The 27,496-nt window shown below is 41.0% G+C and overlaps 1 protein-coding gene across 5 annotated transcripts in view; it reads left to right on the forward strand.

The window, feature by feature from the left end:
- DSE (dermatan sulfate epimerase) overlaps positions 1-18,307 on the forward strand; it is a 90,521-nt gene extending 72,214 nt beyond the window's left edge. For 4 of the 5 annotated variants that reach the window (XM_081141282.1, XM_081141285.1, XM_081141283.1 and 1 more), the window contains 4 exons: positions 6,839-7,092; positions 10,642-10,881; positions 13,126-13,333; positions 15,638-18,307. In XM_081141282.1, coding sequence (XP_080997408.1) covers positions 6,839-7,092; positions 10,642-10,881; positions 13,126-13,333; positions 15,638-17,393 — 2,458 coding nt within the window. In that variant the 3' untranslated portion in view covers positions 17,394-18,307. Of the gene's footprint in view, positions 1-6,838; positions 7,093-10,641; positions 10,882-13,125; positions 13,334-15,637 lie in introns of those variants that run through there. The other variant, XM_081141286.1, reaches the window with a different exon arrangement.
- Positions 18,308-27,496: the final 9,189 nt, after the last annotated feature.

The raw sequence follows: 27,496 nt of genomic DNA on the forward strand, positions 1-27,496 counted from the left end.
GCCAAGTGCTAACAGAGGGATTTGTCGTCAAATCACTTTCTGGAGCTGAAACTGAAATGAAGTATCGCACAGGCGGAGCTTCCAGAGGAAAGCGTCAGCTGGAGTGAATCCTGCTGTTTCTTCTGAGTCAGAAAAAGAGAAAAGATCCTTGATGAAGCGCAGATAGTGACTGAGGCTGGTGACAGCTTAGTGAGCAATCTGAGTTCGTTCCTGTGATTCCTTGACTGTAATTCACTATGATGAGAAAATCTGGGGAGAAGAGTGAAGAATAAATTTGCATATATTGCCCAAACTTTAACATCTTCTTATCCTAAACTTTTAGCCATAATTTTGAAAAACCACATGGGGTTTACTGTTTTCCCTTCTTTGGAGAGCTTGTTGACTGGGGAGATATTTTAAAGTATTACCAAAGCCAGTTTGAATCTTTGGCTTCTTGCTTTTGTGCCGTGGCCGGCCACTTGGGCCCAGAAGGTGGAGAGAATGTGACTGCATTCACTCAGCCTTTGGGGCGGGGTCAGCTTTCATTGTCCCTAGGACAGATAACTCAAGATCTCAAATTTGGGAAACCGTTTCATGTCCATGGCATGTTCAACATAGCCCACAAGTTTGATTCATAATTTAACTTAAATGTAATTTATTCATTAATTTTTTGTGACAACATATGAAATAGCACATCTCCAAAGTTTTTATGATTCCCAAAGAAAAATTCTACACTGACTTTTTCCACTCTATTGCCAAATTACTTTTTAAGAAGTTACTCCTTGAAGCTGTGTCCCCAGGACATGAAATCAAATAAACATTATTGGTGTAGGTGGTGTTCATAGGCATTACTTCATTATCCCTCTGAAATATAAATGGCTTCAAAGCCCAACAGAATTGTTTTGGGGGACAAGAGATTTTTTTGTTGTTTTGCAACACAGTGATAAATTATTTTGTTCCTTCATTGACTGCCTCGGCCCATTGGTGTTTCACTTCTGCCTCCATCATATAGCACCTTCTGCCCTCTACTGTGAACATTTTGAACTTCTCTGGTGTTTGGGCTTCCTTCCTAATGATCTCACAGTGGGATTATCTCTCAGTGCTGGCTCCAGACCCTCTGCTGGAAGGTGCTCTGGGAAGCCTGGGACTCAACCCAGCCCCCACACTGACCCTGGGCCCGGACCCTCTCTGCCTGCAGGGTGCATCCAAGGGGCTGCTTGTTTGGTGTCACCTTGACCCTCTAAGACAGTGGTTTCCAAACCTTTTTTCACTATGACCCACAATAAGAATCAGAGTTGACATCACAACCCAGAGTACACATAACTTTACATATGTAAAATATAAGTAAAAGTTGCACAAATCAGTCCTTGCATTTAAATCATGCTTTGTATTCCATTATTTTCTATTCCATTCCATTAAATTACATGAAAAATATGCTGGTCATAGCCCATGTTCATTCCACAATTTATAAATAGCTTGTAGTTTATAATTTGAAAACTCTACCTAACGTTCTGATAAACACATCATTCCTTTTCAGAGAATCCCTCAATATATCTGTGTTCTTGAATATCTTCAGAGGGGACTGCTTCATTCTGTGAGGTGGCCACTTTATTCCATTGCTCTAGTGTTTAGAGTGCGTACTTATTCCTACCAGAGATTAGGAAGCATCTTTTTTTCATTAGGAAACAGTGCAAGGCTGTGATTAATGATTGCACTGCAGGTTTCCGGGGCTGAGTGGAATAAATTCTTCAGTGAGTTATTTCCTATTGGTGCCCGCAATAAAGTCAGCCGCAGTTAATTCACTGTTTTAAAAAGGCAACTTCAACAAAACCTTTAAAAAGAAAAAAAATCGATAAGGCATTAGAAAGTGGGCATCGTGGGTAAATACTAAGCTTACCGAGGAGACCATAGGGAGAGTAAAATGCCATTTCATGTATCTTAGCACCTTAAGGCTTGCCTCAGTTTGTTTTTGATATTTTCCTACTATTAGGGTGCCAAGATTTTGCAATTTGAGTACAGTTTTTGCCATTGTTAAAGTGTCTCTTCTTAAACTTGGTATCTCAGGTAATTCTTTACCCTTTTTCATGTTGCACTGTCAGAGTATCAGAGGGCTGCTCTTTAAAGTAAGTGGGAGTGTTTGTTCAGGCGACAGCAGGGAGATGGTGGGCCCAAGAGGGCGGTGATGGCAGGTTAGATTCTTGAAGGTCATTGCTATGACAGCCATAACAAAGTACCACAGACTGGGTGGCTTAAAACAAACAAATCGATTATCTCACCATTCTGGAGGCTAATAATCTGAAATCAAGGCGTAGCAGGGTTGGTTCTTTCTGGAGGCTCCGAGGAGAAACTGTCCCATGCCAGTCCCATGCCACTCTCCTAACTTTGGTTGTAGGCAACCCTCGACGTTCCTTGGCTTGTAGATGCATCGCTCATCTCTCTCTCATACACACATCCTCCACCAACACATGCATACTCTTGGCCATCCTTCCAATATAGGTATGTTGTAATTTTAACTAGATAAATATTGTGTTTGCATATTTTAACAAGGCAAAAGCTATTGACAGCTGAACCATATCATCTATTTAATGACCACTTTTCAGTTTGCGTACAGCATTTTGTTTTCTCTAGGGTTGATAACAGCTTTCTTGTTTTATTTGCTTAGTTTCCTATACATTTATTACTAATGACCAACCAGACTCTCACGCGGTTATGTGAATCTCTCAGTCCATTTATAAAGACGTTCGTAACAATTCATCTTCTTGAAGAAGTAACTGCCAAAGCCATTTGACTTGCTATGACCTAGATCTGCTGTACAGCTGCTGACTTACTCTCCTTTTCTCTCTGGTGCTGGATCCCCCACCATGAATCTCCTGTTGTGTTCTTTTTTGGCATACATTCTAATTTGGGAGGAAAAATTCTCCACTGGTTTCCAGAGGAAGTATTCAAGAGAAGTGAATTTTGCAGCCTTGGATGCCTGCATGTGTTTACTCTGCCCCGGCGTTGAGATGGAAGCTTGTCTGGGTGTGGACTCATAGTCTGGAAATTGTCTCTTCCAGTTTCAGAGCCACTATTACGTTGTCTTCTAGCTTCTAGTGTGCTGTTGAGATGTGTGATCCCACTCTGATCCTTGATGCCTTGAATGAACTGATTTTTCTCTCTGAAGCTTTTAGAGTCTTTTTTATGTCACCAGTGTTATGAAATTGTGGGGTCATGTGCCTTGGTTTGAGATGGGTCTGTTTTCATTCATGTTCTATGAACTTGATGGACTATTTTAGTCTGAAAACTCCTTATATGATGCTTTACTGCTGCCATGCACTCTAAGTTTAAAAAAAAAGCCAGTTTCACTTAAGAATATCCTTGCTAAAGTGGGAAAATGATTAATTTTATAAAATCTCAACTCTCTGAGTAGTTTGGTGCCCGTCTGGATTCTTGCTAAGGTGCTAGCATTTTTAGCCATTAGTGCTTTGCACCATCAGTGCAAATATCAACACATAGCATCTTTATATTATTATGAAAAGTATTTTTACTTGAGGATCCCCTAAAAGAGTCTTGGGAGACCTCAGGGATCCATGGACCTTACTTTAAGAACATCTCTCTAAGGGGAGAAAGTGTAGCTTATAAAAAGAGGAATGCACTAAAGTTTTCCTAACTAACCTCCTCTTAACTGACTTGCCAATGAAATTAACCTCCATTCCTCATGTAACCTAGTGCTCTCATGGGGTGCTGGGAGGTGTCAAGGCTGGTTGTCCATTCATTTTTGTTCCCACCCAGTAGAGTTATGTGCTTAGCAAATGTCAATTGTATTTGTTCTCAAATCAATTGATGCCAGATTCACTAATACCTGTAATTACACAATTTTAATACTTTTATGTAAACAGTATTAAGTGTGAATTTAAAAATAAAAAGAATTAATGTTTTTACAACAAACTTCAATGCTTTGGAACAACTTAGTGCAAAATGTTGCTGTCATAATTTAGTGTGGATGAGACTTGTAAAAATTTAGGGGAGAATTCGTAAAAATCTAGGAGAATTCTACCATCTACCACAAGTATCTTTAATTCCTATATTATAGAGAAAACAAAGCTAGAAATTGTGATGATGTGTTATCTACAGGAAGGAACAATGCAACTCCAATCTGTAAACCCATATTCAAAGAAAGGCATTTAGGTCACCTTCAAAATGTTGGTGAATGTGTATGTACATGTAGGTATTTTAAGCCAAAACAAGTTCATAAATTAATACTTATCTCATTTTTTTATGATCCCTCATTTAACCAGCCTTTCCAGTAGTAAGTTGATTAACCATTAGTCAGAATCACATTATGCAAGATAGTTTCTTTGCTGCCATCCATGAGCTAGAAACAAATTTCCTTTGGTTTCCATGACAGTAAAATATGCTCTCTTTCTTCTAGTATTGCACTTTGTATCTGATGCGGGGTAAGATTTTATTGGTAAAGAATTTAGATAACCTTTTAGGAATATAGCTATTAGGCCAGATTTCATAATGATTTAGTAGTGATGAACCCAGAGGTACCATGAACTGTTTTTATATTTGTGCTAGTATTTTATTGAATTAAAAACTGCTTGGAATAAGTGGGAGGTTAGCCATTTTCACAGAAATTGCATAATATTTCCTGAAGAATGAGAATTATATTAAATGTCCTATTATCTATAAAAACAAGTTCATTGGTTAATCAGACGTGTCAGGGTTTGGTAGATGGTCACAGGTCATTGATGTCAGCTCTATCGTGGCAAGGTATATATGCTGTCATTTATAGATGCAGTATGACATGCTATAAAGACACAGAGCTGGGAAATGAATGACTTGGATTCTCTGCCTGGCTCACCAGTCACCATGAGTCAGTGGAGACTGTTCCCAAATCCCTGGCAGTGAGCTCACAGTATGAATTATTATTTTTTTCCCCTGGAAGTAGGGAATTAATTCACACTCTTCACAGTCTGCTTACAACCAGTGCACATACTGGCAAGCTAGCCGGCAAAGCGGCTTTGTCCTTGACCAAGTGGTTAAGAAAGCCATCAACCTGAGTCACTTTAGCATCAGTCTGTATCACCAGCACAGCTAACCAAACAGTGATATTATTCCGAAATGCCATCCCTGAGTTCATTATGATTGCATATTCAGTGTCAACAGTATGGCTTAGTTTTATAAGCTTGTTCCTTCATTTCTTTCTTTTAACAAAAATATTTATTGAGAGTCTACTATGTGCCAGACTCTCTTGTAGGATTTAGGATCCAATAGTGAATACAACAGAGCAGGGAAGATAACCCTGCTGTTGCAGAACTTAAATCCCAGTAAGGAATCACAGTAACACATATATATACATATACACGTACATACTCGTACATATTTATAGTACAAGGAACAAAAAGTGAGGAAGGGAAGTGAGAGATTGTTGTTTAGGGAGTGATGTTGAAATTCTCACAGGGTAGCCAGACAAGGCCTCACTAGGATCAGTTCTTTAATATAAACTCCTAAGGGAAGAATAGTCCAGAAGAAGTCATCTCTCAGGCGTTTTTAAGTTTTCTTACTTGGGGCCTGTGGAGTTTTGTATGGGGGAAATATTGCATCAACCTGTAACTTTGTCGCAGATAGAGATCACCGATATGTTCATACCACATACGGTTACTATAGACACTCAAAATATTATTTGTGCTCATCACTACTTATAAATTAAGGTAGTTACTATCCTTGCTGTCAAATCTTGTTATTTAATGTAGAAGCACGTATCACAATTGTAAAAAATATCTGTTTTAATAATTACGTTTCAAAGTAAGTTTTAATAACATTTCAAAGTAAGAGATTTCCTCATATCCCTTTGTATTTAGCTTATGAATTTTCAAACATCCTGAGAAAGAGGCTAGCACTTCACTAAAGTGCCAAAGGAGGCTCCTGGCACAGAAATGTTAAGCTTTAGTTTAATCCCTAGCTGAGAGCTTTCTTCCACCTCCCACAAGAACGGCACACTCTGCATTTGTTTCCCCCTGGTAGGGATTACTCAAATACATCCTGAACAGATGGGGAGGGTTTCCTGGATAATTCCATCGCATTGTGACTGTGAAAGATCCTCCTTAGCTTCCTGTTTAACGCAGGCCGCACACTATTAAAACACTTGCCGAATAATGTAGCAAGTTGAGCAGAAATTTGGCTTCCTAGAAAAATGATAGTTTAATACTTCACAGATCAGTTTTTAGGCTTCTCTGAAAGTTACTCCAAGGATGTTAAAGGCAGTGCAGTTTATTTCATGGGAAGAATGAGATGTAGAAATACAATCAGTTCATTTCACTCATTTACTTCGGCTTTTTAGCCAGTCTCTGCATCACGGTGTTGACCCAGCGGGTCTGTCCCGATTGAGAAGCCATAACCCGTAGACCACACTGCCTTCCCCTTGGCCAGCCTCTGGGAAGGAAGAGGGTTTGACATGTTCGGCCGTTTTAGCAAGGCAGCCAGGAGAACAGGGCCTCGTATGCAGGTGGAAAGGGAAGGCGGGCACCAGCTCAACGGGTATGCCACAGAATTTGCCTTGCTGCTACATGGTATGTGCTTCACATCTCTTTGGATATATTTGACTAACCTCTCATCAAGAGGGAAAAAAATCAAAAGTAAAAATTCCACCATCTTCATGTTGCCGGAAGCCTGAGAGAGAAAAGCGTTAATTTTGTAATTTTCACATTAAGCTTTCTGCTTGTGTCTAATGTAGAGGGAAGTCAGTTCTGTGCCATTAAACCTCTTGGATTATATCTCCGCTGTGGCCTTCCGTGCCGAGTAACAGACACTTACAGAGCGTGGTGCAGGCGTGAGCCTTGCTGCACTCGTTTACCTGGCTTATTCTCCTTTCCAGGCTGGTGAAAGACGCTCCCTGGGATGAAGTCCCGCTCGCTCACTCCCTGGTTGGTTTTGCCACTGCCTATGACTTCTTGTACAACTACCTGAGCAAGACGCAGCAGGAGAAGTTTCTTGAAGTGATTGCCAATGCCTCGGGATATATGTACGAAACCTCGTACCGGAGGGGATGGGGGTTTCAGTACCTGCACAACCATCAGCCCACCAACTGCATGGCTCTGCTCACAGGAAGCCTGGTTCTGATGACTCAAGGTGCGTGTGGACACAGCTGAGAGATGCCCAGGCCACGCGAGTTGTGGTTGCCATGTTGAGAGCAAAGCATTTTTATAACTAGTCTTAGTACAGGTTCCTACTTGATCCTAACTAGGCCTATGAGATGAAGTAATACCTAGGGCAGCTCTTAGAGAACTGAAAGACATCTCTTTCTTCATTTCTGCCAGCTATAGTAGCATGAAGGTTATTTAATTATGGCTTTTTGATTGTCCCAAGCCATATTCTTATAGCACAGGGTCAGTGGTAAATATTGATTTTTCTAGAGAATTTTGACAGCGAAGACAGCCAGCTGGGTAAATGGAGTTTTTAAAAGCTAAACAGATGATTTCTTTTTTGAAATGAATGTTCCTTGCACAGATTATTTAAGTTAAGTTTGGAAGTGAATTTTGTGGATTGTATAGCTACTTTGCCTTAATGTATAACATAATTGCTATTACATTTTCTCTGTTCTTATAATTCTGACTTAATTACAACTCCTGTGGAAGTCTATAAATTACTAAGTAAGATTGCATTTAAGAAAACCAACTTTTGACCTAGCCAGTTTGGCTCAATGGTTAGAGCGTCGGCCCAAGGACTGAAAGGTCTTAGATTCCTGTCGAGGGCATGTCAAGGGCACGTACCTCAGCTTCAGGCTCAATCCCCGGGCCCTGTTGGCGCCAGAGTAGGAAGCAGCCAATCGATGTGTCTCTCACATCGATGTTTTTCTCTCTCTCTCTTTCTCTCTCCCTCCCTTCCATCCACTCTCTCAAAAGCAATGGAAAAAAGATCCTCAGGTGAGGATTAAAAAAACAACAAAAAAAAGCAGCTCTAAGATCACAGTGAATTTTTAGGCTATTAGGTATATACTTGGAACTGGCAAATCTAAAAGAATTTAACTTTTGGTTATATTCCCCATAAGAATTAAATAAGCATTTTGTGGATTATCCAGCATTATATTTTCTCAAGTCTAACTTCCTCACCTTGTCACATCAGCCAACCATTACTTTTAATTAGATCTTAGAGGAAAATTAAGTAACATGAATTGAGCATATGACGTGCTGATTCTTGTCCATATTTCATCGAATTCTCACATCAAACATGTAAGATAGCTGGGATTTAGACCCACTTTTGGTCAAATTCAGAGGCCACTCTCTTTTCACTATATTTTGTTTGCCTCTTTGGGAATAGAAATTCAATTTATAGCAATAAGGAAAGCTTAATTAAGAGGGTGACTTTTCATCCTAGCTTTCTTTTCCCCCTACTCTCACAAAATCAAAATTTAATCCCAAGGTCTGTAACTGGTTCAAATGGTAGCAAAATTTGTACTTCTCCTCTGGCAGGAGTTTTCATATGTATTTATTTTCTGATTAAAGTTATTTATGAGAAGACTGGGTAGAAAAAGGGGTGAAATCTCTGGTTCTGCACATCTCAGTTAGGCTTGTAGTCTCGCTTTCTTGGTGTACTCTCTCCAACTTTAGGAGCTACTTTGACCAGGCTGTTTCAACATTCCATGTTCTCCAGACCAGCCTGTTAGTACTGACTGAGGTAGCTTAGAGCACACCTCTAGTTCCACTGGACTCACATAAAATCTCAAAAGTGGGAGAATTAGAATTTTTCTGTCTGTTTTGCTAAACCTTGTCTAAGGCTTGATGCACAGAGAACACAGATCAAGTGTAAGCAGTTTACAAAGCAGTTGGAAAGAAGAGAGACGTGAAATGTTCAAATGATTACCCAATAGTTATAGCACCGGGGAATGAAATAAGAGGTACCATGAACTTCCAGTTACATATCAGGAGTGTATTAAGTTTGAATTCAAAAGAACAATGTTCTTTAGGTGAATTGGAGACGGTTCGTGGAACTCTGAAGGATGGATAGGATATGGTAAGGGAAATTGACGAGGAACATTCTAGGTGAGGTATGTGGATGGTGGAAACATAGCATCAATAAAGCATTGGTACGTCATATGACAGACTTGAAATTTACACAGTGTGTTGGAGGACATGGCCTCGTGTCTTCTGAACAGGGTTGTTATAAGGAAAAAACAAGGAAAAGCAGGCAATGTGATATCCAGGGAGCAGTGAGTAACAGGCCTGGTTTTAGGCATCAGTCACATTGGTGCCCGGTTGCAGATGAAGGACACAGAGAGAGAAAAGATGAATATGGTTGGAATTTTAAACCCTAACAGTTTGATCGGAAATGGAAATTAAAAAGTATCCAGAAGACGGGCATGTCAGGTGTGGAGCTGGATGGAAGGCGGATCCAGGGAACAATTAACAGTCACCTCTGCTCAGCCAAGCCTGAGAACAGTGTTTCCACATGAGATGGGAGCGGGGACTTACTTAGCTTGGGACCTTGGATTTAGGCTGGGCATGTGGTACCTGGGCCTCTGGGAGCCCCATATCCAGCACACCTAGTAGACCGTGATGGAGTGTTCAGCACGGTGGTCACACACACACCTGGGGAGCGAAGCAGTAAGACTCCACCCATGTTAGGAGGCAGTGAGCTTAATTTTATCCTCAGGGGTTGTGTGTTTTAAATACCAGAAAACAAACCTCAAATCTCAAGACCTGAGCTCAGATCAAAGTGCTGTTCGTTTTCAGTCATGTGCCAGAGGTCTTGAACAGTCACCCTTTCTGTAACTTCGGAGTAATAATGCATAATCGAGTTGTTAAAAGGATTAAGTAAGATTATGTTCGGTGCTGTGTAAATTGCAAATGTTATAAAAATGTGAGGAGTTGTTCGTATTACTTAAATGCTAGTCTCACAAGAATTATAGAAAGCTAGCATATATGTTGTAAAGATTTTTTTAATAGTTTTTAGGCCTTGATTTTTCAGTTGAGGAGATTGAAGAATGTGACAAGTTGAAGAAATGCTTGAACTAAACCATGTAGTTCATTCTTGGCTGATTCTGGACTCCCAGCTGGTTTGTTTTTTTTTGCCCTTAAGTTGCTATTCCAGACGTCTCTTCACCCCATCGTGCCGCCTTTGCAGGTCTTAAGGAATCTAAAAACACACCAAAAAAAAAAACAACCATGAGAAATTGTTTTCTAATGATAGAACAGATTAAAGACTGCCCGTTTAGCCTTTATAGTATTTGCAGCTTATTACAAATCCTATGAGATAATGGTGAAAGTTTTATACAGTAATAAACTTCACAAAATATTTTCAAGTAGTAGTTTTTAGGAAAATTAAATTAAAAGTCTCAATATACTGATCTTTTCCTGCAGATGTAAAGTTATGTGCAAGTTATGATCTTGGATGTGATGTGGTTTCAGTTTATTAAAGATTAGAAAACGACTGACACTCTCTTAAAGGTCTCCCTTCATCTAATTAATAAATGACCTGTATTCAAGAACTTCTTAACTTACACCATGTACCCATCACGAACCTGGATTAGCAGGATGTTTTGTATAACGTTGATAAGAGTTTTGCAAAATGCAGTTTGTACTGTCAGCTAGTCAGATAACTCAGAGGGATTTATTTGGCCATATTTTTGTTTCTGTTTTGTTACAGCCTTAGTCATTGTTTCCTCGTGTTTTCATCCCTCAGGGTATCTTCAAGAGGCCTACTTGTGGACCAAGCAAGTGCTGACCATCATGGAGAAGTCTCTGGTCTTGCTCAGAGAGGTGACGGACGGCTCCCTCTATGAAGGGGTTGCGTACGGCAGCTACACCACTCGATCACTCTTCCAGTATCTGTTCCTCGTTCAGAGGCACTTTGACATCAACCACTTCGGCCATCCGTGGCTTAAGCAACACTTTGCTTTTATGTACAGAACCATCCTACCAGGTATAGTGAGGAATCACAAGTGGGTCAACATTAACTCTTGTAATTTTTCCTGATTATGAAAACGGGCCAGAGAAATGTGGAGTTTGAGCCATATTGCGATTGAAGGGATTTAAAAAATATCAAAGTAGAATTCAATGTAAGAGTTACAGAGCCAGCCCGGCCGGGCGTGGCTCAGCGGTTGAGCATCGACCTGGGATCCAGGCGATCGGGGTTCGATTCCCGGTCAGGGCACATGCCCAGGTTGCAGGCTCAATCAATGACTCTCTCATCATTAATGTTTCTATCTCTCTCTCTCCCTCTCCTTTCCTCTCTCTGAAATCAATAAAGATATATTTAAAAAAAAAAAAAAAAAAAGAGTTACAGAGCCAGAGCATCTTGGAAGCTAATGTGAGGATTTGTGATTTAGGTATTGTAAGACTTGGAGCATGATGGATCAGATATAATTTGTGGTCTCCACAGAACTGTTATTTTTGTATATGTAAAACTTGCATACATACACAAATTCATTTGCATGAATCTAAACAGAATATAAGCATTTATGATTACACGTTAATTTTCCTCTATGTGTGATCCCTGATCGATCCTGTTTTGGTTTTTAGTTTATAATTTTTTCTCCCAAACTATATAGATATTACTCAGAATGAAAGATTACATATTTAAGTTGGAGCTTTAGTATCTTCTTTAAATATTTTATTGAAATAAGTAGTATAAAATATATGAAAATAACCAAAAAATGAATTTCTATAAAACTAATCTCTTGTTGCTGTATAGCTTAGTCTTCCAAGAGAACTGGCTCAAAAAAAAGTTACATGTGATTTATTAAATAAGTTATTAAAGAACTGATTTCTTTCTGGGAGAGCCTTGTAACTCTCCTAATTTCTAAACGGGACTAAGATATTAGAAAACGTTTAGGAGGTAGTTTTTCATCAGAATGGGCTTTTCCCCCCAGTGAAATGCACGTTTTAGATGGTGATTCTAGAATTACAGTAAAAAATTCAGTTATTTAAATCTTTCTGCTGTGGTTGTAAGCATGGATTGGATAGAATCTCCATTATTGGGTTAATTTTCCAAAAAATATAGAGAGCAAAAGAATCATATTACGATTTAGTTTAGACTTACATTCAGGACTCTCTTGGTTTTATTGCTTCTTCTTAGACATACCAGAGAGAAACCTATTTCGTAGTTTATGTTGACAACCAAAGGCCATCTGTATTAAGGGACCACTAATGGTCTCTGTTTTGTAGTTTGAGCTGAGATCTGACAGCCAACCACAGCAGGGCTGGGGTCTGCTGTGAGCTGTGTATGTGGCTACTTCTTAAGCTAGAAAAGACAGTAGGAACCTCTAAGAAGAGGATTCAGATATTTGTGTTGGTTAATTTAACAAACTTTTCTTGAATACGTATGTGCCCTGCCAGGGACTGAGAGAGGAACAAAACATATCATCTGCTTTCAGGGAACTCACAGATTAGTAGAAGATTCCAAAAATCACATTTTATAATAGGATTTATTTAGAAGAGCATTTACTAGACTGCTGGAAGCAAAAACTAGCTGGAAGAAAATCTTGGAAATACAGTCATGGTAACATTTAGAAGGGACTCTTTGTTAAGTCAGTCTATTTCAACATTTTCCCTGCTTTTCTTTTTCTGACCCATTTCGGTATGATCTTTGCCATTTCCCCTCTTTTCTTTAACTTCCAGCAATACATACTGGAAGGATCTTCTGTGGGAATTGTTATGTTTTCTTCCTCTAGGAACTCAGTTTCTCCCCTAAACCTTATAACTTCCACTTGATTGGAGGCCACATTGAGGCATTTATGTTACTATTTTGGTGTAGGATATGGGATGAGCCGGTGGGAGAGCTAGTGCTCACTTGAGGTTCAGGAACTCGCCATGCACACGAGGGTAGTGTATATATATCTGTGCAAACATAATTGCACATAGCATGGACCCTGGAAAACAAGGAAGGTGGGCAATATATGTCGCTAGTCGTTGTGGCATTTTCATCACCAATGACAAGTTGCCACATAACAAATGCAAACTCATGCACAAGATTTGTGGGACCTTCAGAGGGATTCTGATGAATTGGTCTGGGGCGGAGTGTGGGCATTGTGGTTTTGTTTGTTAGTTTTATCCAAGATACACAATTGGTTCTAATTTACAGGCAGGATTGAGAATCATTGTTTAGACCTTTGTGGGACTATGCAGGTTTAAACTTATCTTAGTTCTGTCCAACTTCTTTCCCCAGGGTTTCAAAGAACTGTGGCCATCGCAGATTCAAATTACAACTGGTTTTATGGCCCAGAAAGCCAGTTAGTGTTCCTGGATAAGTTTGTCATGCGTAACGGCAGTGGTAACTGGCTGGCTGACCAGATCAGGAAGAACCGTGTGGTGGAAGGTCCAGGGACCCCCTCCAAAGGGCAGCGCTGGTGCACTCTCCACACGGAATTTCTCTGGTATGACACGTTGCGCGGGCTGTGAGAAGAAATTGTACCCAGCGGTATGGTATAGTGTGCTAGTGTTTTGCCTTAAGAGAAAACCTAACCCAAAGCACTTTATGCCATCTAAGTACTTGCAGCTTCAGTTCGTATCACAAGGTTTGAAACTCTATTAGAAACATTTCCTTATATTTAAATCTGACTACTGTTTGCAGTTTGGGGTTTTCTTACGTTAGAGATGTCCTAGGCTCACACTGTTTCATAGATACGCAAGTTTTGATTTACATCATTTTTGAAATTGCATAAAGAGAAAACCATAAACATGAGACTGGGTTATTCTGATAATCACACCCCAAAAAAAGTAGTAAATTATTTTTTGTTTTGTTTTGGCAAGTGGAGCATTATAATCTTCTAATAGCAAAGCTGTTACTAAATTTTCAAAACTATTTAAAAGTGTTTGATAGTATTTGACAGTTTCACTTTGATAATAAAAGAACCATGTAATTTTTTTTGCCTTAATCTTTTAAGCTCAGAAAGAGAACAAGCATCTCCTTTTTAAAGTACTGCCAAATATATTGTTGGCATCCAATAAATTAAAATAAAAATTACAGGGAACTAGTTGATAATTTAATCTCTGATGTCTTTTCAAGCTTTTGACATCTGTATTCAACTCCAAAATAAGCTTCTGTGGTTTGATTGTTTCCCTTTGTTATTTTTAAAAATTTAAACAATTAAGAGGAAAATAACACTAGAAAAGAGGTAACTGTCTACAGTTTAACCGGCATTTTTAAAAACTATATTCACAGGTGAACTAAATATTTTAATATGCAACCATTCTTGACTCTTTTTAAGGGAATAAAGTAGTTATTTAATTGCATTTTCACTTACCCATAAATAAGCCAGCAAGAAGGTTCTATAAAGCTGGCTATGAGTCAGATTAATGCTAAATCTGACTTGGTTTAAAATCTGCCTAATAGGAGTATGCAAACTGACCAAAACCTGCAAGAAGGACGGAAGCTTCAGCCTGTATCTGGATTTGTTAAGTCATAAAACGAAGCCAACATTATTATACTAGACCTCAGGAGAGACACATTTTCTGATGTTCTGAACCTGAGTCTCTAGAAAAACAGATGAAACAGCCACAATCTAACACCAATAAGACAAACTCTACCCTAAGTGGCTGATTCACTTTAGAACAAAGTATCCCAGAGCGAATCACACAGGTCTGCCTTTCTTCCCTTGAGCAGGAAATTATGTGAACCTGTCAAGGCTGATATTTCAAATCATCAAATCAAACAGTCACATTTATTATTATTTTTGTGGCCATTCAGAGTGAAGCCCTGTATTTTTAATCACTTGGAAGGTTAACATTAATTTTTTAATGCCTTTGATAATAAACATTTATCCTAAATGGAAATAAGAGACCTGGCCAGGCATGGCTCAGCGGTTGAGCATCGACCTAGGGTCCAGGAGATCACGGTTCGATTCCGGGTCAGGGCACATGCCCAGGTTGCGGGCTCGATCCCTAGTCGGGCATGCAGGATGCAACCGATCAATGACTGTCTCATCATTGATGGGATGAAGTGTTTCTCTCTCTCCCTCTCCCTTCCTCTCTCTGAAATCAATAAAGATACATTTTTAAAAGGGGGGGGGAGAGAAATAAGAGGCCAATTATTGTCCAAAATGTATGACATCATCTGTAGATTAAAACAAAACCTTTAGATCTGGGCAGTGCAGTGGTAGTCACAATTAGAAATCCCCCAGTATTAATAGTTTCCTGAATGTCATCCATTTATACTCTCAGATGTGGCATTCAAAGTAAATTTTATCTAGTATATGAAGTTGAACTCTATTTAAATTAATTTTTAGAGGGTAAAAAGTACTCTGCCAAACTTTAATAATACCATTTATTGTAGAACAATATTTCATTGCAACTCAAGTCTTGTTAGATTCTATATCCTAACACAGGGTTCCCTAGAATAGGAGCCCCTCGAATTAGAGGTCTGGATGAAGTGTTTCATTCGTGCTGCACGAGCCCGAGTCATTTGGATGGCAACTCTGACATTGTCAAATGAGGAAGGTTCAAATAGTCATTAAATAGTCATTAGCAGCAGTAATGTCTTCAGGCTCAAATCCAAGGATCGCACGTTGTAAAGATACTCTCCTCTCCGTTTCACCTGCGCAATCTGGTCATCCCTGGGTACCCTCAGAAATGTCCCTGCTACAGTCTCCACTGCCAGTGCCCTAGGTAGCGTTTGTGTGTTCTGATGTGTTATTTTTACTTCCACCAGAAAGCCAATTAATTTTTTTTAATTCTTTCAGGTATGATGCCAGCTTGAAATCTGTCCCTCCTCCAGATTTCGACACCCCAACATTGCATTATTTTGAAGACTGGGGTGTTGTGACTTATGGGAGTGCACTGCCTGCGGAAATCAATAGGTCTTTTCTCTCCTTCAAGTCAGGAAAACTTGGGGGACGTGCAATATATGACATTGTCCACAGAAACAAATACAAAGATTGGATCAAAGGATGGAGAAATTTTAACGCAGGGCATGAACATCCTGACCAGAACTCATTTACTTTTGCTCCCAACGGTGTGCCTTTCATTACCGAGGCTCTCTACGGGCCAAAGTACACCTTTTTCAACAACGTCTTGATGTTTTCCCCAGCTGTGTCAAAGAGCTGCTTTTCTCCCTGGGAGGGCCAGGTCACAGAAGACTGCTCCTCAAAATGGTCGAAATATAAGCATGACCTGGCAGCTAGCTGTCAGGGGAGAGTGGTCGCAGCAGTGGAAAAAAACGGGGTGGTTTTCATCCGCGGAGAAGGGGTGGGAGCTTATAACCCCCAGCTGGGCCTGAAGAACGTCCAGAGAAATCTGCTGCTCCTGCAGCCGCAGCTTCTCCTCCTCGTGGATGAAGTGCACCTGGGGGAGGAGAGCCTCCTGGAGACGGCGACGAGCTTCTTCCACAACGTGGACGTCCCTTTCGAGGAGACGGTGGTAGATGGCGTCCACGGGGCCTTCATCAGGCAGCGAGATGGCCTCTATAAGATGTACTGGATGGATGACACCGGCTACAGTGAGAGAGCAACGTTTGCTTCAGTGACGTACCCTCGGGGCTATCCCTACAACGGGACAAACTATGTGAATGTCACCATGCACCTCCGAAGCCCCGTCACCAGGGCAGCTTACCTCTTCATAGGGCCGTCGGTGGATGTGCAGAGCTTCAGCATCCACGGGGACCCTCAGCAACTGGATGTGTTCATCGCCACCAGAGAGCACGCTTATGCCATCTACCTGTGGACAGGGGAGAGCGCGGGGCAGTCTGCCTTTGCCCAGGTCATTGCGGATCGTCAGAAAATCCTGTTTGACCGGAGCTCGGCCGTCAGGAGCAGCAGCGTGCCGGAGGTGAAGGACTACGCCGCCGTCGTGGAACGGAGCCTGCAGCATTTTAAGCCGGTCTTCCAGCTGCTGGAGAAGCAGATCCTGTCCCGGGTTCGGAACACGGCGGGCTTCAGGAAGACTGCCGAGCGCCTGCTGAGGTTTTCAGACAAGAGGCAGACTGAGGAGGCCATCGACCGGATTTTTGCCATATCGCGGCAGCAGCAGCAGAGCAAGTCGAAGAAAAACCGAAGGGCAGGCAAACGCTATAAATTCGTGGACGCCGTCCCTGATATTTTTGCACAGATCGAAGTCAATGAAAAAAAGATTCGGCAGAAAGCTCAGATTTTGGCACAGAAAGAACAGCCCATAGATGAAGATGAAGAAATGAAAGACCTTTTAGATTTTGCAGACGTAACATATGAGAAACACAAAAACAGTGGCCCGATGAAAGGCCGGTTTGGGCAGGCGCGGATGGTGACCACTATGCACAGCAAAGCTCCGGCACTGTCTGCATCCTACACCAGACTCTTCCTGATCCTGAACATTGCTATTTTCTTTGTCATGTTGGCAATGCAACTGACTTATTTCCAGAGGGCCCAGAGCCTGCATGGCCAAAGATGTCTTTACGCAGTCCTCCTGGTAGACAGCTGTGTTTTACTGTGGTTGTATTCTTCTTGTTCCCAGTCGCAGTGTTAGCACTGAAGCGCTCGGTCGCCGGATCATTTGCGGTCACAAATCTATGCAAAAACCAAGTCGCCCTAGTTTGTTACTGGATTTTTTTTCTCAGATTCATTTTAACAAATTAAGGGGGAGATATCCTCACACAAGAAGGCAAGGGCATGGAGAAATCAGAGTCAGAACAGGCAGAGAATTTGTCAATGGTAGCTTGGTTGTCACATGATGTTTCTGGAAGTATTTGGCTTGACTAATTACAAGTCCCTGTTATACTACTATTAGAAGAAACCAAAAGTCCGGTTTTAAGTAATATTTAAGAAACAAAAAAGACTTAGAATTGGATTTTATTAATATTAACTTAATGCTATTAGCAATCTTCAGATACTATTTTATAAAAAGACTGAAGCACACAATTCTGAGAAATATGGATTTTTTTTAAAAATGGTGTAGCCGTGCTCAGAAATGAATTTTGCCAAGTCCTGGTGTGGTGGTCAGCTTCCTGGGAGAGTAGTTTGTTAGTTAAGTGATAACAGCACCTGTGTATTGAATTACTATTCAGATAACACGGTAAAATGATGGCAGAAAAACCATTAAAAACTTAAAATATATTTCTGGTGAATACGTATATCTACGAATGACTATTTGCTTGATAATGTCGGTTTCCACACATAACTGATTATTGCTTCTATGCATCCACTGGTGGTTCAACAAATAAGACAGTTACAAATAACTTGATTTTCTACTTTCTTTAGATGGAAAATTGTTGTAGACCCGCTGACTAAACTTCAAAATAAAATATTTTATATCCTGAACGTTGATTTCAATACCAAAGAAGATGGAGAAGCTAAAATTTGGCTATGATTCTTATGTTTTTTAATAGAAAATTTTTCATTAAATTTATTTTGTTTAATAAACATCATAATTGTGATTTTCAATAGTGTCTTTTTTGTTCCATTACGTTTAAAACATGCACCAATTTTGAAATCTTTGAAGAGATGTTTATTCGGGCATGCGTTAATGAAACTTATAAAGTAGTGTTTGAATTGAAAGAAGTAATTTCTCTGCTTATTTACCTGTTTGTTGTTTCAACATTTTAAACACTTCAAACAAAAGCCAACTTCTGATATTTGAGTAATGCCATACTTTCAAAAACATAAAATGTTCCTATTCATTTTTAATCGAGTCCTCAGGAGGTTAGCAGCACAGAGTACTAGAAACATATGCCACGGTTTACATTTCAGCATAAGAAAAAGATATACTGACAAGGAACTGAAGAGTAAATTATCTTGCATTCAGCATATCTGAGTCGTCTATATTTCCCCCCGAAAACACATATGGCTCAAATTTTACAGTAAGGACAGGTTCACTGGTTTCTATGTCTGAAGTCATAACGAGGATCTTTTCTTTTTCTCCTTTTTGGTCATGGAAGTACCAGCATATAACAGAAAGCAGGAACACAGAGAAACTCATGGGCACCTTTTCCAGCTCTAATTTTGAACCTTCTTTCATAAAGAAAACACAAGTCTGACTTTTAACTGTGCTTCACTCATTATACTTGGAATCTAGAACATGACTTCTGGGGAAGTATTTTTTTTTCTTTCATGGAAAAGGTCTCCAGGGAGGATGTCATTACACACCGTTTAAAAGAATAATGTTTTCAAAAGAAGAATGCTTCCGTTTGTCCTGCATGGATGCTGTTACTGGGATTTAAACTTGCTTTATGTGACAGATTCTCCGTTTACTTAACCCCATTCCAGCATTCCTCTCTTCCACTCTTTCTCATTCAAAAGCATGAATTGTCTGAAATGATCAAAAGCAAATTTTGAAAAACTGGGGAAATGGCCCTTTGAGGCTACCAAGCAAACCTGATCCCAGATCCACACACTCAGGCCCACTCCCTAATAGAGATGAAAAGCGCGAGTGAGTGCCAAATCCAGCTTTCCTTTTGTTTTCACTAGTTTAGGGGCAGATGATAAATTCATTTAAAAATTTTTTTTAAAATGTGATCATGTATCTTTAAAAACAAAATTAATTAAATGGGTTTTTTTCCCCTTCTAGTGGACCTCTTATCTATTTCACTTAAAAAGAAATTTCCACAGGCAGTGACTTAAGCAGTTGAGTAAAAAATAATGCTGAAACAAATCACTGCTCTTCATACAGAGACATGTTTTATATCAGGGCTCGTGCATATTCTGTTACAATTAAGGGGCTCTTTGTATCTTCCAGAAAACCAAGTGATGTTAAATCTCCCTTGTAACTGGGTAATCAATTATGGAATCTGTTTCAGGGCTGCTCACTATGAAAGGAGTGTTTCAAGTTCATGGGATAATATGTGAGCTGTTGTTCAGGGCATTGGCAGAACTTTTAGTCCCAGCCTTAAAGAAAAATTGGGAATCATTTGCATACAGAGGTCGCCTGTGCTGCAGAAGGGACATATTCCCCTTTTGGTAACTGATTAAGTAATAAACATCCATCATGATGGATGAGACCTATTATCTGCCGAGAGAACATTCTCTTGAGATCACTGTCATAATTGGTAATAAAGTCAGAAGGAAGACCTCATTCTGTGACTTTTAATATTAAATTAGAATTTATTGTCTAGAATATTGAATTAATCCACAATATTTTTCCTAATTTTTTAAAAGTACCCAATGTTCTAAGATTATTAGAAAATAGTTTTAACAGAATATTATGCTCACGGAATAGTATGTTTTAAAAAGAAAAGTTTACCTTGTTACTCTGTCTTTTAAAAATTCTTCTTAGTTCACAAACCACCCACAAAGGAATTATAAACCAGGTTTTTAAGAGAATTCAAGTTGTGAAATGTACAGGGGTGGGCAAAAGTAGGTAAAAAATAATAAGTAACACACAATAATACAAGAAGAGCAAACAGGCATAAACTAAGACTGTCCTAGGAAAACTAGAGTATATGGTCATCTGTGTCAGAGATTAATTCAGGAAATAAAAGGAGTGAGGGAGGTGTGTGAAGGTCTACCTTGAAGCTTAGTGCTAAAAAAGGAACTTGTGATCTGATCGAGCCTCCAAAATCTGCAGAAGAGGAAACAGGCTCGAGCAAGGGGGCTATCCCCTCTCCCACTCCCTGCCCTGTGTTTATTTCTCTGCTTATTTCATTTATTTGGCAAAGCCCATTGGCTTGATTCGCTCCTCTCTACGTTCATGATGAGAAGAGGTCAGTTTCTGCTGCTTATTTAGCTTACTGGCAAAGATGGCATACTTACCAGTCATGTTTCAGCTAGATCTCTGCTGTATGCTACATAACATCCATGAAGTACAAGTTTTCAGGAAATGACAGAGAAGTCATGCATTCCTCTACATGGCCTAAATATTTAACTTGGGATCATTTAATAGACAGGTTCAAACTCTGCTAAACAAGACATGTCACCACAACATGAAGAATAGAAGTCGAGACATTACATTATAATTTTCCTGTTATTTTTCTTGGCTGTATAGTTTCCCTCTCTGTTTTGAAGTGTGTTTTGTTGTTGTTTTTATATAAGCTATAAAGATACATGATTGGAAAAATAAAATCATACTATCAGGCTTGTATCTTTAAAAATCTGCCCACTTAATTTTTTTCTTTTGACTCAAACTAGCCTCACCTGGCACCCTGACTCACCCACCTTCTCCCTTTGCTTAATCATTAAGCCCTCAGGATAGTGAGGTTGTGGTCAACATCCAGTAGTCTTGGGAACAAGGTCCTGGGTCTGTTTACTACTGAGACAGAGTTGAACGTAATATCTTGGCCTCCATTGTTTTAGCTCCAGACCCAGGAAAGCAGAACAATCCCACCAAACAATCCCTTGTGAAACTGAACAGGGCAACTCCGGGCTGACATCGGGACCACATGCAATGATCATTTACCCCTAGCCCAGCACCAGCCAGTCAGTAGAGACCACAACTCTAACTCCATGAGTCACCATGATTAATGATTTCCTCCTCTGTATCATTAATTCCCTGGAAGCCGTGGGGGAGCCAGGTCTTTGAGCATGAGAGCTACCTGTGACTCCGGGCGTGGAGCCATCTCCTTAGTAAATTCTTACTTTCTTGGCTGCAAACTCCTGTTCATGTCTTACTGGGCTTTGACGCGCGCAGGCAAGCAGACCCCTTCAGTCCGGTGACACCTTCTCTCTCTTGATTCATGCTTCCCAGGAATAACAATTTCTGATGACCTTAGCTGTTGCATTTATTATGTCCATGTTTATGGGAAGGTCTGAAATTTGCTACCAATGAAGAAAAGGATGCGCCTTTTCATTCATATCTCCTCTCTTCATTCCTGTTTCATTCATTCCCAACCTTCTAACAGAACTATCATAATTTTTGGTTAAGTCAGTATTCAGAATTCATGTTATAACTACGCAAATATGACTCACAGGTGAGCCACGTAGAGTACTACCTTATTTCACATACAATCTTGACTTTCTCAGAGTTAGTGATTATTTCTTTTTTTCATTTGCTTAGTTGTCAAGCAATCTCATTTTATCCCCAAACTTTCCATTGAAGTGTGAATCTCCTCACACCTATGTAATCTGGTGGTTCTAGTTCCTGGGGCGAGCCCTCCTTGCATGTTGGCTGTCCTCAGATCTTCCCCTTCATCCTGAGGATTCTCTATACCTCTTTTCCGTGTAAAGATGTTTTCTGAGTCCCATGCTTTCCTTTTTCTTCTCAATGCCTCGTTTTGCTGGAACAAGTCCTCCCCGAGATTCCATGGGGAGTAAATATTTTGCCTCCCTTCATTTCTGACAATACCTGTATTCTCGCCTTCACTTGATTGATCACGTAGCCAACAACTCTAGGTTGGAAATAACTTTTCCTCAGATTTGTGCAAGTAACACTCCATGATCTTTTGGTTTCTGATGTTGAGAAGTCTGCTATCGCGTTTTCTCGCGGGCAGAGAAGTTTTAACCAGCGAGAAACACTGATCTCCTCCCTAGTTGGTTCGGTAGAGGGGGCTGGAGGAAGGAGTTGATTAATAGGCCTAACAGCTTGTGTTCTCAAGGTCAGTGCAGAAAGGGGGCTGGAGGCCTCTGTTCAGCTGGGCCGTGTTTTGAACTCAGAATCCCTCTTCTCGCTCTCTCCAGGGAGTCAAAGCCTCACCTGCTGGAGTCCAAGTGGCCCCCGCCTGCTGGGGCTCCATTCTCCACTCAGGTGCAGCCCCCTCTCAGAGGTGCCTGCTCCGGGAACAGGCTTGTTTCTGTCAGCTCCAACCCCATTCTCTTGCGGCTGCATTTCAGCCTCCTTTCTCCCCCAGGCCCCCAGGCCCCCTTGACAGGATTTTCTTTTTAAATAGTCAGATTTGCATTTTTAGATAGGCAGCTTTAGCTTCAACATCGAGGGTGGACCCAATGGAGAAGAGATTAGGGGACTATTTTCATAATCTAAGTAAGAGATAACCAGCTCCTTAACTAAGTCTAGAGAGGGGACTTTTAAGGCCTAGCTCACAGGTCAAACATGTGACCCGAATGTATATTTTGTAGGAATATTGGTCAAAAGATGATAAATCTAGGGCCCTCAGGATGTACGTGTCTCTGAGTCCCACTCACTACAGAAGAACATGGTTGCCTGCCATGGCTCTGCCCCAATTACCCTAGCTTTCCCTTAATAAACAGGAAATTGTCCAAATCTTCTGCCATTTTTATTTCAGCCTGCCTGTCTGGGCAGGGACTCCACCTGGACTGGTGTGGTGGGAGTGCCGGGTGTGTCATGGAGGGTGGTGGAAACAAGCCTGGAAAGGTAGAGGGTGGGTCGGAGGGGATGTCCCCCTTACCCCCTCCACTTAATTTTTTTAAAAAACAGTACCAATTATATGAGTATTTGGATTAACCCAGGCAGTTGGAGTAACTTCTAAGTGGGTAAAGTAAAAATGCCGCTCCTCTTGCATGTCTCTGGACGTTAGCTGTTGGGAAGGCTTTGTCATGGAAAGACCGTGGGATCTCAGTGTGAGTCCCAGAGGAAACACTCATGATTGGGGATGGGACTTTGAGGCTTCAGTTTAAAGTAGAATTTCTTCAAGCAACAGTTTCTAAAACATTTCAGTCTACCAGAACTTTCCAAATTAAACAATGAAAAGTAATTTTAGTATATACTTGAGTTGTTTTCTGAACAAGCTTTCAGCGGTTTAGGCACCTTCTTTTTCTTCCAGAGAAACAGTAATAAAAAGATATATTTCTGTGTGAGGGGAACGTCTAGTTCATTTTGCCTGCTTTCCACTTTCCAGCCTGTGTTGTTTACCACTTTTTTACTTTGTCCAGGATAAGAGACAGCTGGTAAAATAAAAGAAAATCCCATTTATTGACTTCCTGCACAGATAATCTTGATTTCTTAGCAGGCTAAGGAATTTGTCTTACTGACAGAAGGCTGGATCTGTTATTTGTTAGAGTTCTGAGGAGATATTCTTGGGGCACTGTATATATTGTGTCTGTTCTGGACACAAAAAGGACTGAAGAAAGGAAAATGTGGTTATTTGGAAAGGTGAATTCACAGAACTTTTTAAAAATCAAAGTTGAAATATAAATTACAATTGCATATGAAAACATCACTCTTGAGAAGGTGCCGGTGACATAAACAGCACTGCTCCATCTGTCTTCCGGTAGGCTACACTCCTCGAGGGCAGAGGTTGTGTCTCTTGCTCATTCCACAGACTTAGTTCTTACACAGTGCCTGGCACAAACATATTATTCAAGAACTACTTGATAATTGACAGTAAATAAATAGAGCACATAAGACTGTGGTCCCCAAAGATCTTACATGTAAAGCTCCAACTCTTGCCACCAGCTAACATCACCAACCTCCCACATAGCTGTGAACTCTGGCCCTGAGGGACGCTCCAGCTAGATCCTGGCGCTGTTTCGGTGTTGTCACCTCTGGGCGGTGGGGGTCCTAACATTCAATCTCTGAGGCAGGGTACATCAGAAAGGCAGAAGTGGACAAGGTCCACCTGCAGTTGCTGTGTGGCTGTTATACACACGGTGGTCCCAAGTGGGATAGAAAGCCCAGATGCCAGAGCACAACTTAAAACAACACGCCATTTGCGTGGGATGTTGTAAACCACAGTCATCAACAGATTGTTGCTAAGCTTCAGCAATTACCCGGGACAATGCCTTTTGAGTCCACAACATTGTGCAATCCAACAAGCAAGGCCCCATCAGCACAGCTGTCTTCCTAGAGAACAGGACAGCGTGGCGTGGGCGCAGGGGATGTGAGCGAGCAATGTGGGAGGCTTGGTTATTCAGCTGGCTTTGCAGCCACACCTCCACGCGTGGAGAGTCACAGGTCACACCCTGGCACCTCGGAGTGCACTGGACTTTCTGAAAAAGACTCTGGCAAGGGGGGTATCTCACATAAGTGACTGCATGTTTTCTCCACTTCTAAATAGAGTTTCTGTGTTGCTCAATGGATGTGTTAAGAGCCTTATAGATGATGAGAGGACCTTTGTGAATTTACTGCCGAGGAAAGGTCATTTTTTTTTTTTATTTAAAAAGAGTAATTAGGATGCCAGAGGAAGAAGTAGGGAATGAAAGAGTATTTGATAATTCTGTAAAATAAGCTTTGTTTTAAAAATAGGATATAAAAATAGGATATAAAGAGCCCCCATGCTAGGCTTATTTTATAAAAAGTGCTGAAGTTCATGAAACTACTGCTCAGTCCATATTTGCACCATTATTGTATTAAAGCATTCTGAGTAGCAATGATAATAAGAGCCATCTTACTGAGGTTATAGATTTTAAGAACTTTGCACACATCTGCACACCAATTCGGTAAGGAAGATACTATCTACACCCTTATCTTATAAATTAGGAAGCTAGGATCAGAGAGGTTAAGAAATGTGACCAGAAACACACAGCCAGTAATTATTATGAGCTATTGCATGAAGCTCAAAATAAAACAATGTTTTAATACTTGCTTTTAATTATTTGGAATTTTCAACATGCCACATTATAATCTTTAAACTATTAATTATGAGCATAATTATATGAGAAACTGTTAGTCTCAGTACAATGCCCTGCCTTTAATCTTACAAAACTGGAAAGAGCAAGAAAAATTGTTTTTGTCACAGTAGATTTTTAAAAATAAGATAGATTAAAGGACATCCCCACGTGTTAGAAATTACAACTGTTTGTCACAGTTTGGAATCTGCAGCATGGCTGACAGAGGGCGTAAGTTACCGTCAGTGCCAAGCCAGTCTTCTGCTTTCTGCTTCTAATCTCATCTTGCACCCAAACTTTGATCCTTTCATCATAGAAGAGCTTCACACACATAAAAACAAATTGTTTACTAATTCCTTCATGTCCATCTCTTAATTCAGTGTTGTTCTCCGGACTTTGCCCTTAGTCATAAATGTTTGTGGTTTCTCATGTAGTTGAAATGAATGAAGACATTTTAAAACTATAATGCTTCCAATTGGCCTACTAATACCTTATATAAAATAAACCTACTTTATCACCTTCTCCTAAAGAAATCAGACAGTTGGCTGCAATAATTATTAGCAGGTGTGGAGATATAAAAGAGGCTAGAAAACACTTCACAATTAATGCGTCTTTCAGACGATCACTTGTAAATCGCATTGCTTTTTAAACCCCAGCATTATATGGAAGGAAAATACGGATCTGCATTTTTGTGTTTTTCTCCTGTGTTGGCAGATTTTAAAAATTCTTTGTTTTTCACTTTTGACTGAATTTTGACGCTTTTTGCTTGAGTGTATTTTTTGAGGTCATGCCGGCTCTTTTCTAGGCCTGGGGTTGTGTGTTGCAGAAGGTTAGAGTGGAAAGCGACCCTGAAGAGGATCTACCCGCCCCTCCGTTTACAGCTGAGGAAACACCTTGCCTGGCACGTCTCCACCTTAGGGCAGGCGAGGGTATGGCCCAGATCAGCACTGCCCACTTCTTTTGACTTTTCCACTCTAGCTGGACCAACCGTAGGTGGGGGGTAAACAAGCAGGGATGAAAATAAGATTGTCATGCCATCGATCCGGCTGTTGGACTGCTTTGTTTGGTTGGTTGGTTTTTCCTGTTTCAGAGAGAGGAAGGGAGAGGGAGGGGAGACAGAAACATCAGCGATGAGAGTCGTCCATCGGCTGCGTGTTGGATTGCTCTTTACCAAAATATTTTCGAGTAAGCTACAGACTGAAGTGTTTGAACTATATTAACTTATTTCACTGAACAAAGATGGGTGATATTTTGTGCTAAGCCCGATTCCCTCTTTGGTTCCCGATTGGATGGAGGAGCAGGCCGAGTGGCAGTGGCCGTGGAGCACACAGCCTATTAGGGTGGCGGCCCAGCGCCCTCCAGCCCGCGGCCCAGTCACCGCAGTCAGAGGGATCCGCAAACACAGCTGCGGAACGAGCTTGTCCTCAGCGCTGCGGGGCTTCCTCACACCCTCTCGCCTTAATTCTCACAGACACTCCCTGGCATCGTTGAGACAGTTCTGGAAGGAGCTGAAGCCCGCCTGCCGGCGCCAGGAGCGCTGTGCACAGGGAGGGCCTGCCTGGGGGAGGAGTGCAGCGGCGAGGGGACGCCGGCTCCAGGCAGCCCTCGGGGCAGCAGGGCAAACACAGCTCTGCAAAGGACGGTTGCCACGGGCATGCTGAGAACTATGGCAGCATTTTTAGGTTTCATGGTGTGGGAGCGACAGAACAGAACCACTAACGCAGCCTGGAGGTTCTGAAGGTGGCTTCGTGAAGAGATGACACAGTGCTAGGTGTTAAGGGGGAGACTAGTTTCCTAGGTGGAGAGCAGTGAGAGCAAGTGAGAAGGCGTAGGCTTGAGGAAGATCATGACATGTAAGTTCAGGTCTTGTTAAGGGCGTTGGTGTTGTTTTTTGTGGGGGGTTTTTGTTTGTTTTTTAAAAATCTATCTTTATTGATTTCAGAGAGAGGAAGGGAGAGGGAGAGAGAGAGAAACATCAATGAAGAGAGAGTCATTGATCGGCTGCCCCCTGCACGCCCCCGACTGGGGATGGAGCCCGCAACCCGGGCCTGTGCCCTGACTGGGAATCGAACTGCGATCTCCTGGATCCTAGGTTGATGCTCAACGGCTGAGCCACGCCCGGCCCGGCAGGGGGTCAGTGTTGTTGGAAACTGGGGTGCATGGGATGGAGTGGGGCTGAGA

The sequence above is a fragment of the Miniopterus schreibersii genome, assembly GCF_964146895.1.
Source record: "Miniopterus schreibersii genome assembly, chromosome: 6".
Lineage (NCBI taxonomy): Eukaryota > Metazoa > Chordata > Mammalia > Chiroptera > Miniopteridae > Miniopterus > Miniopterus schreibersii.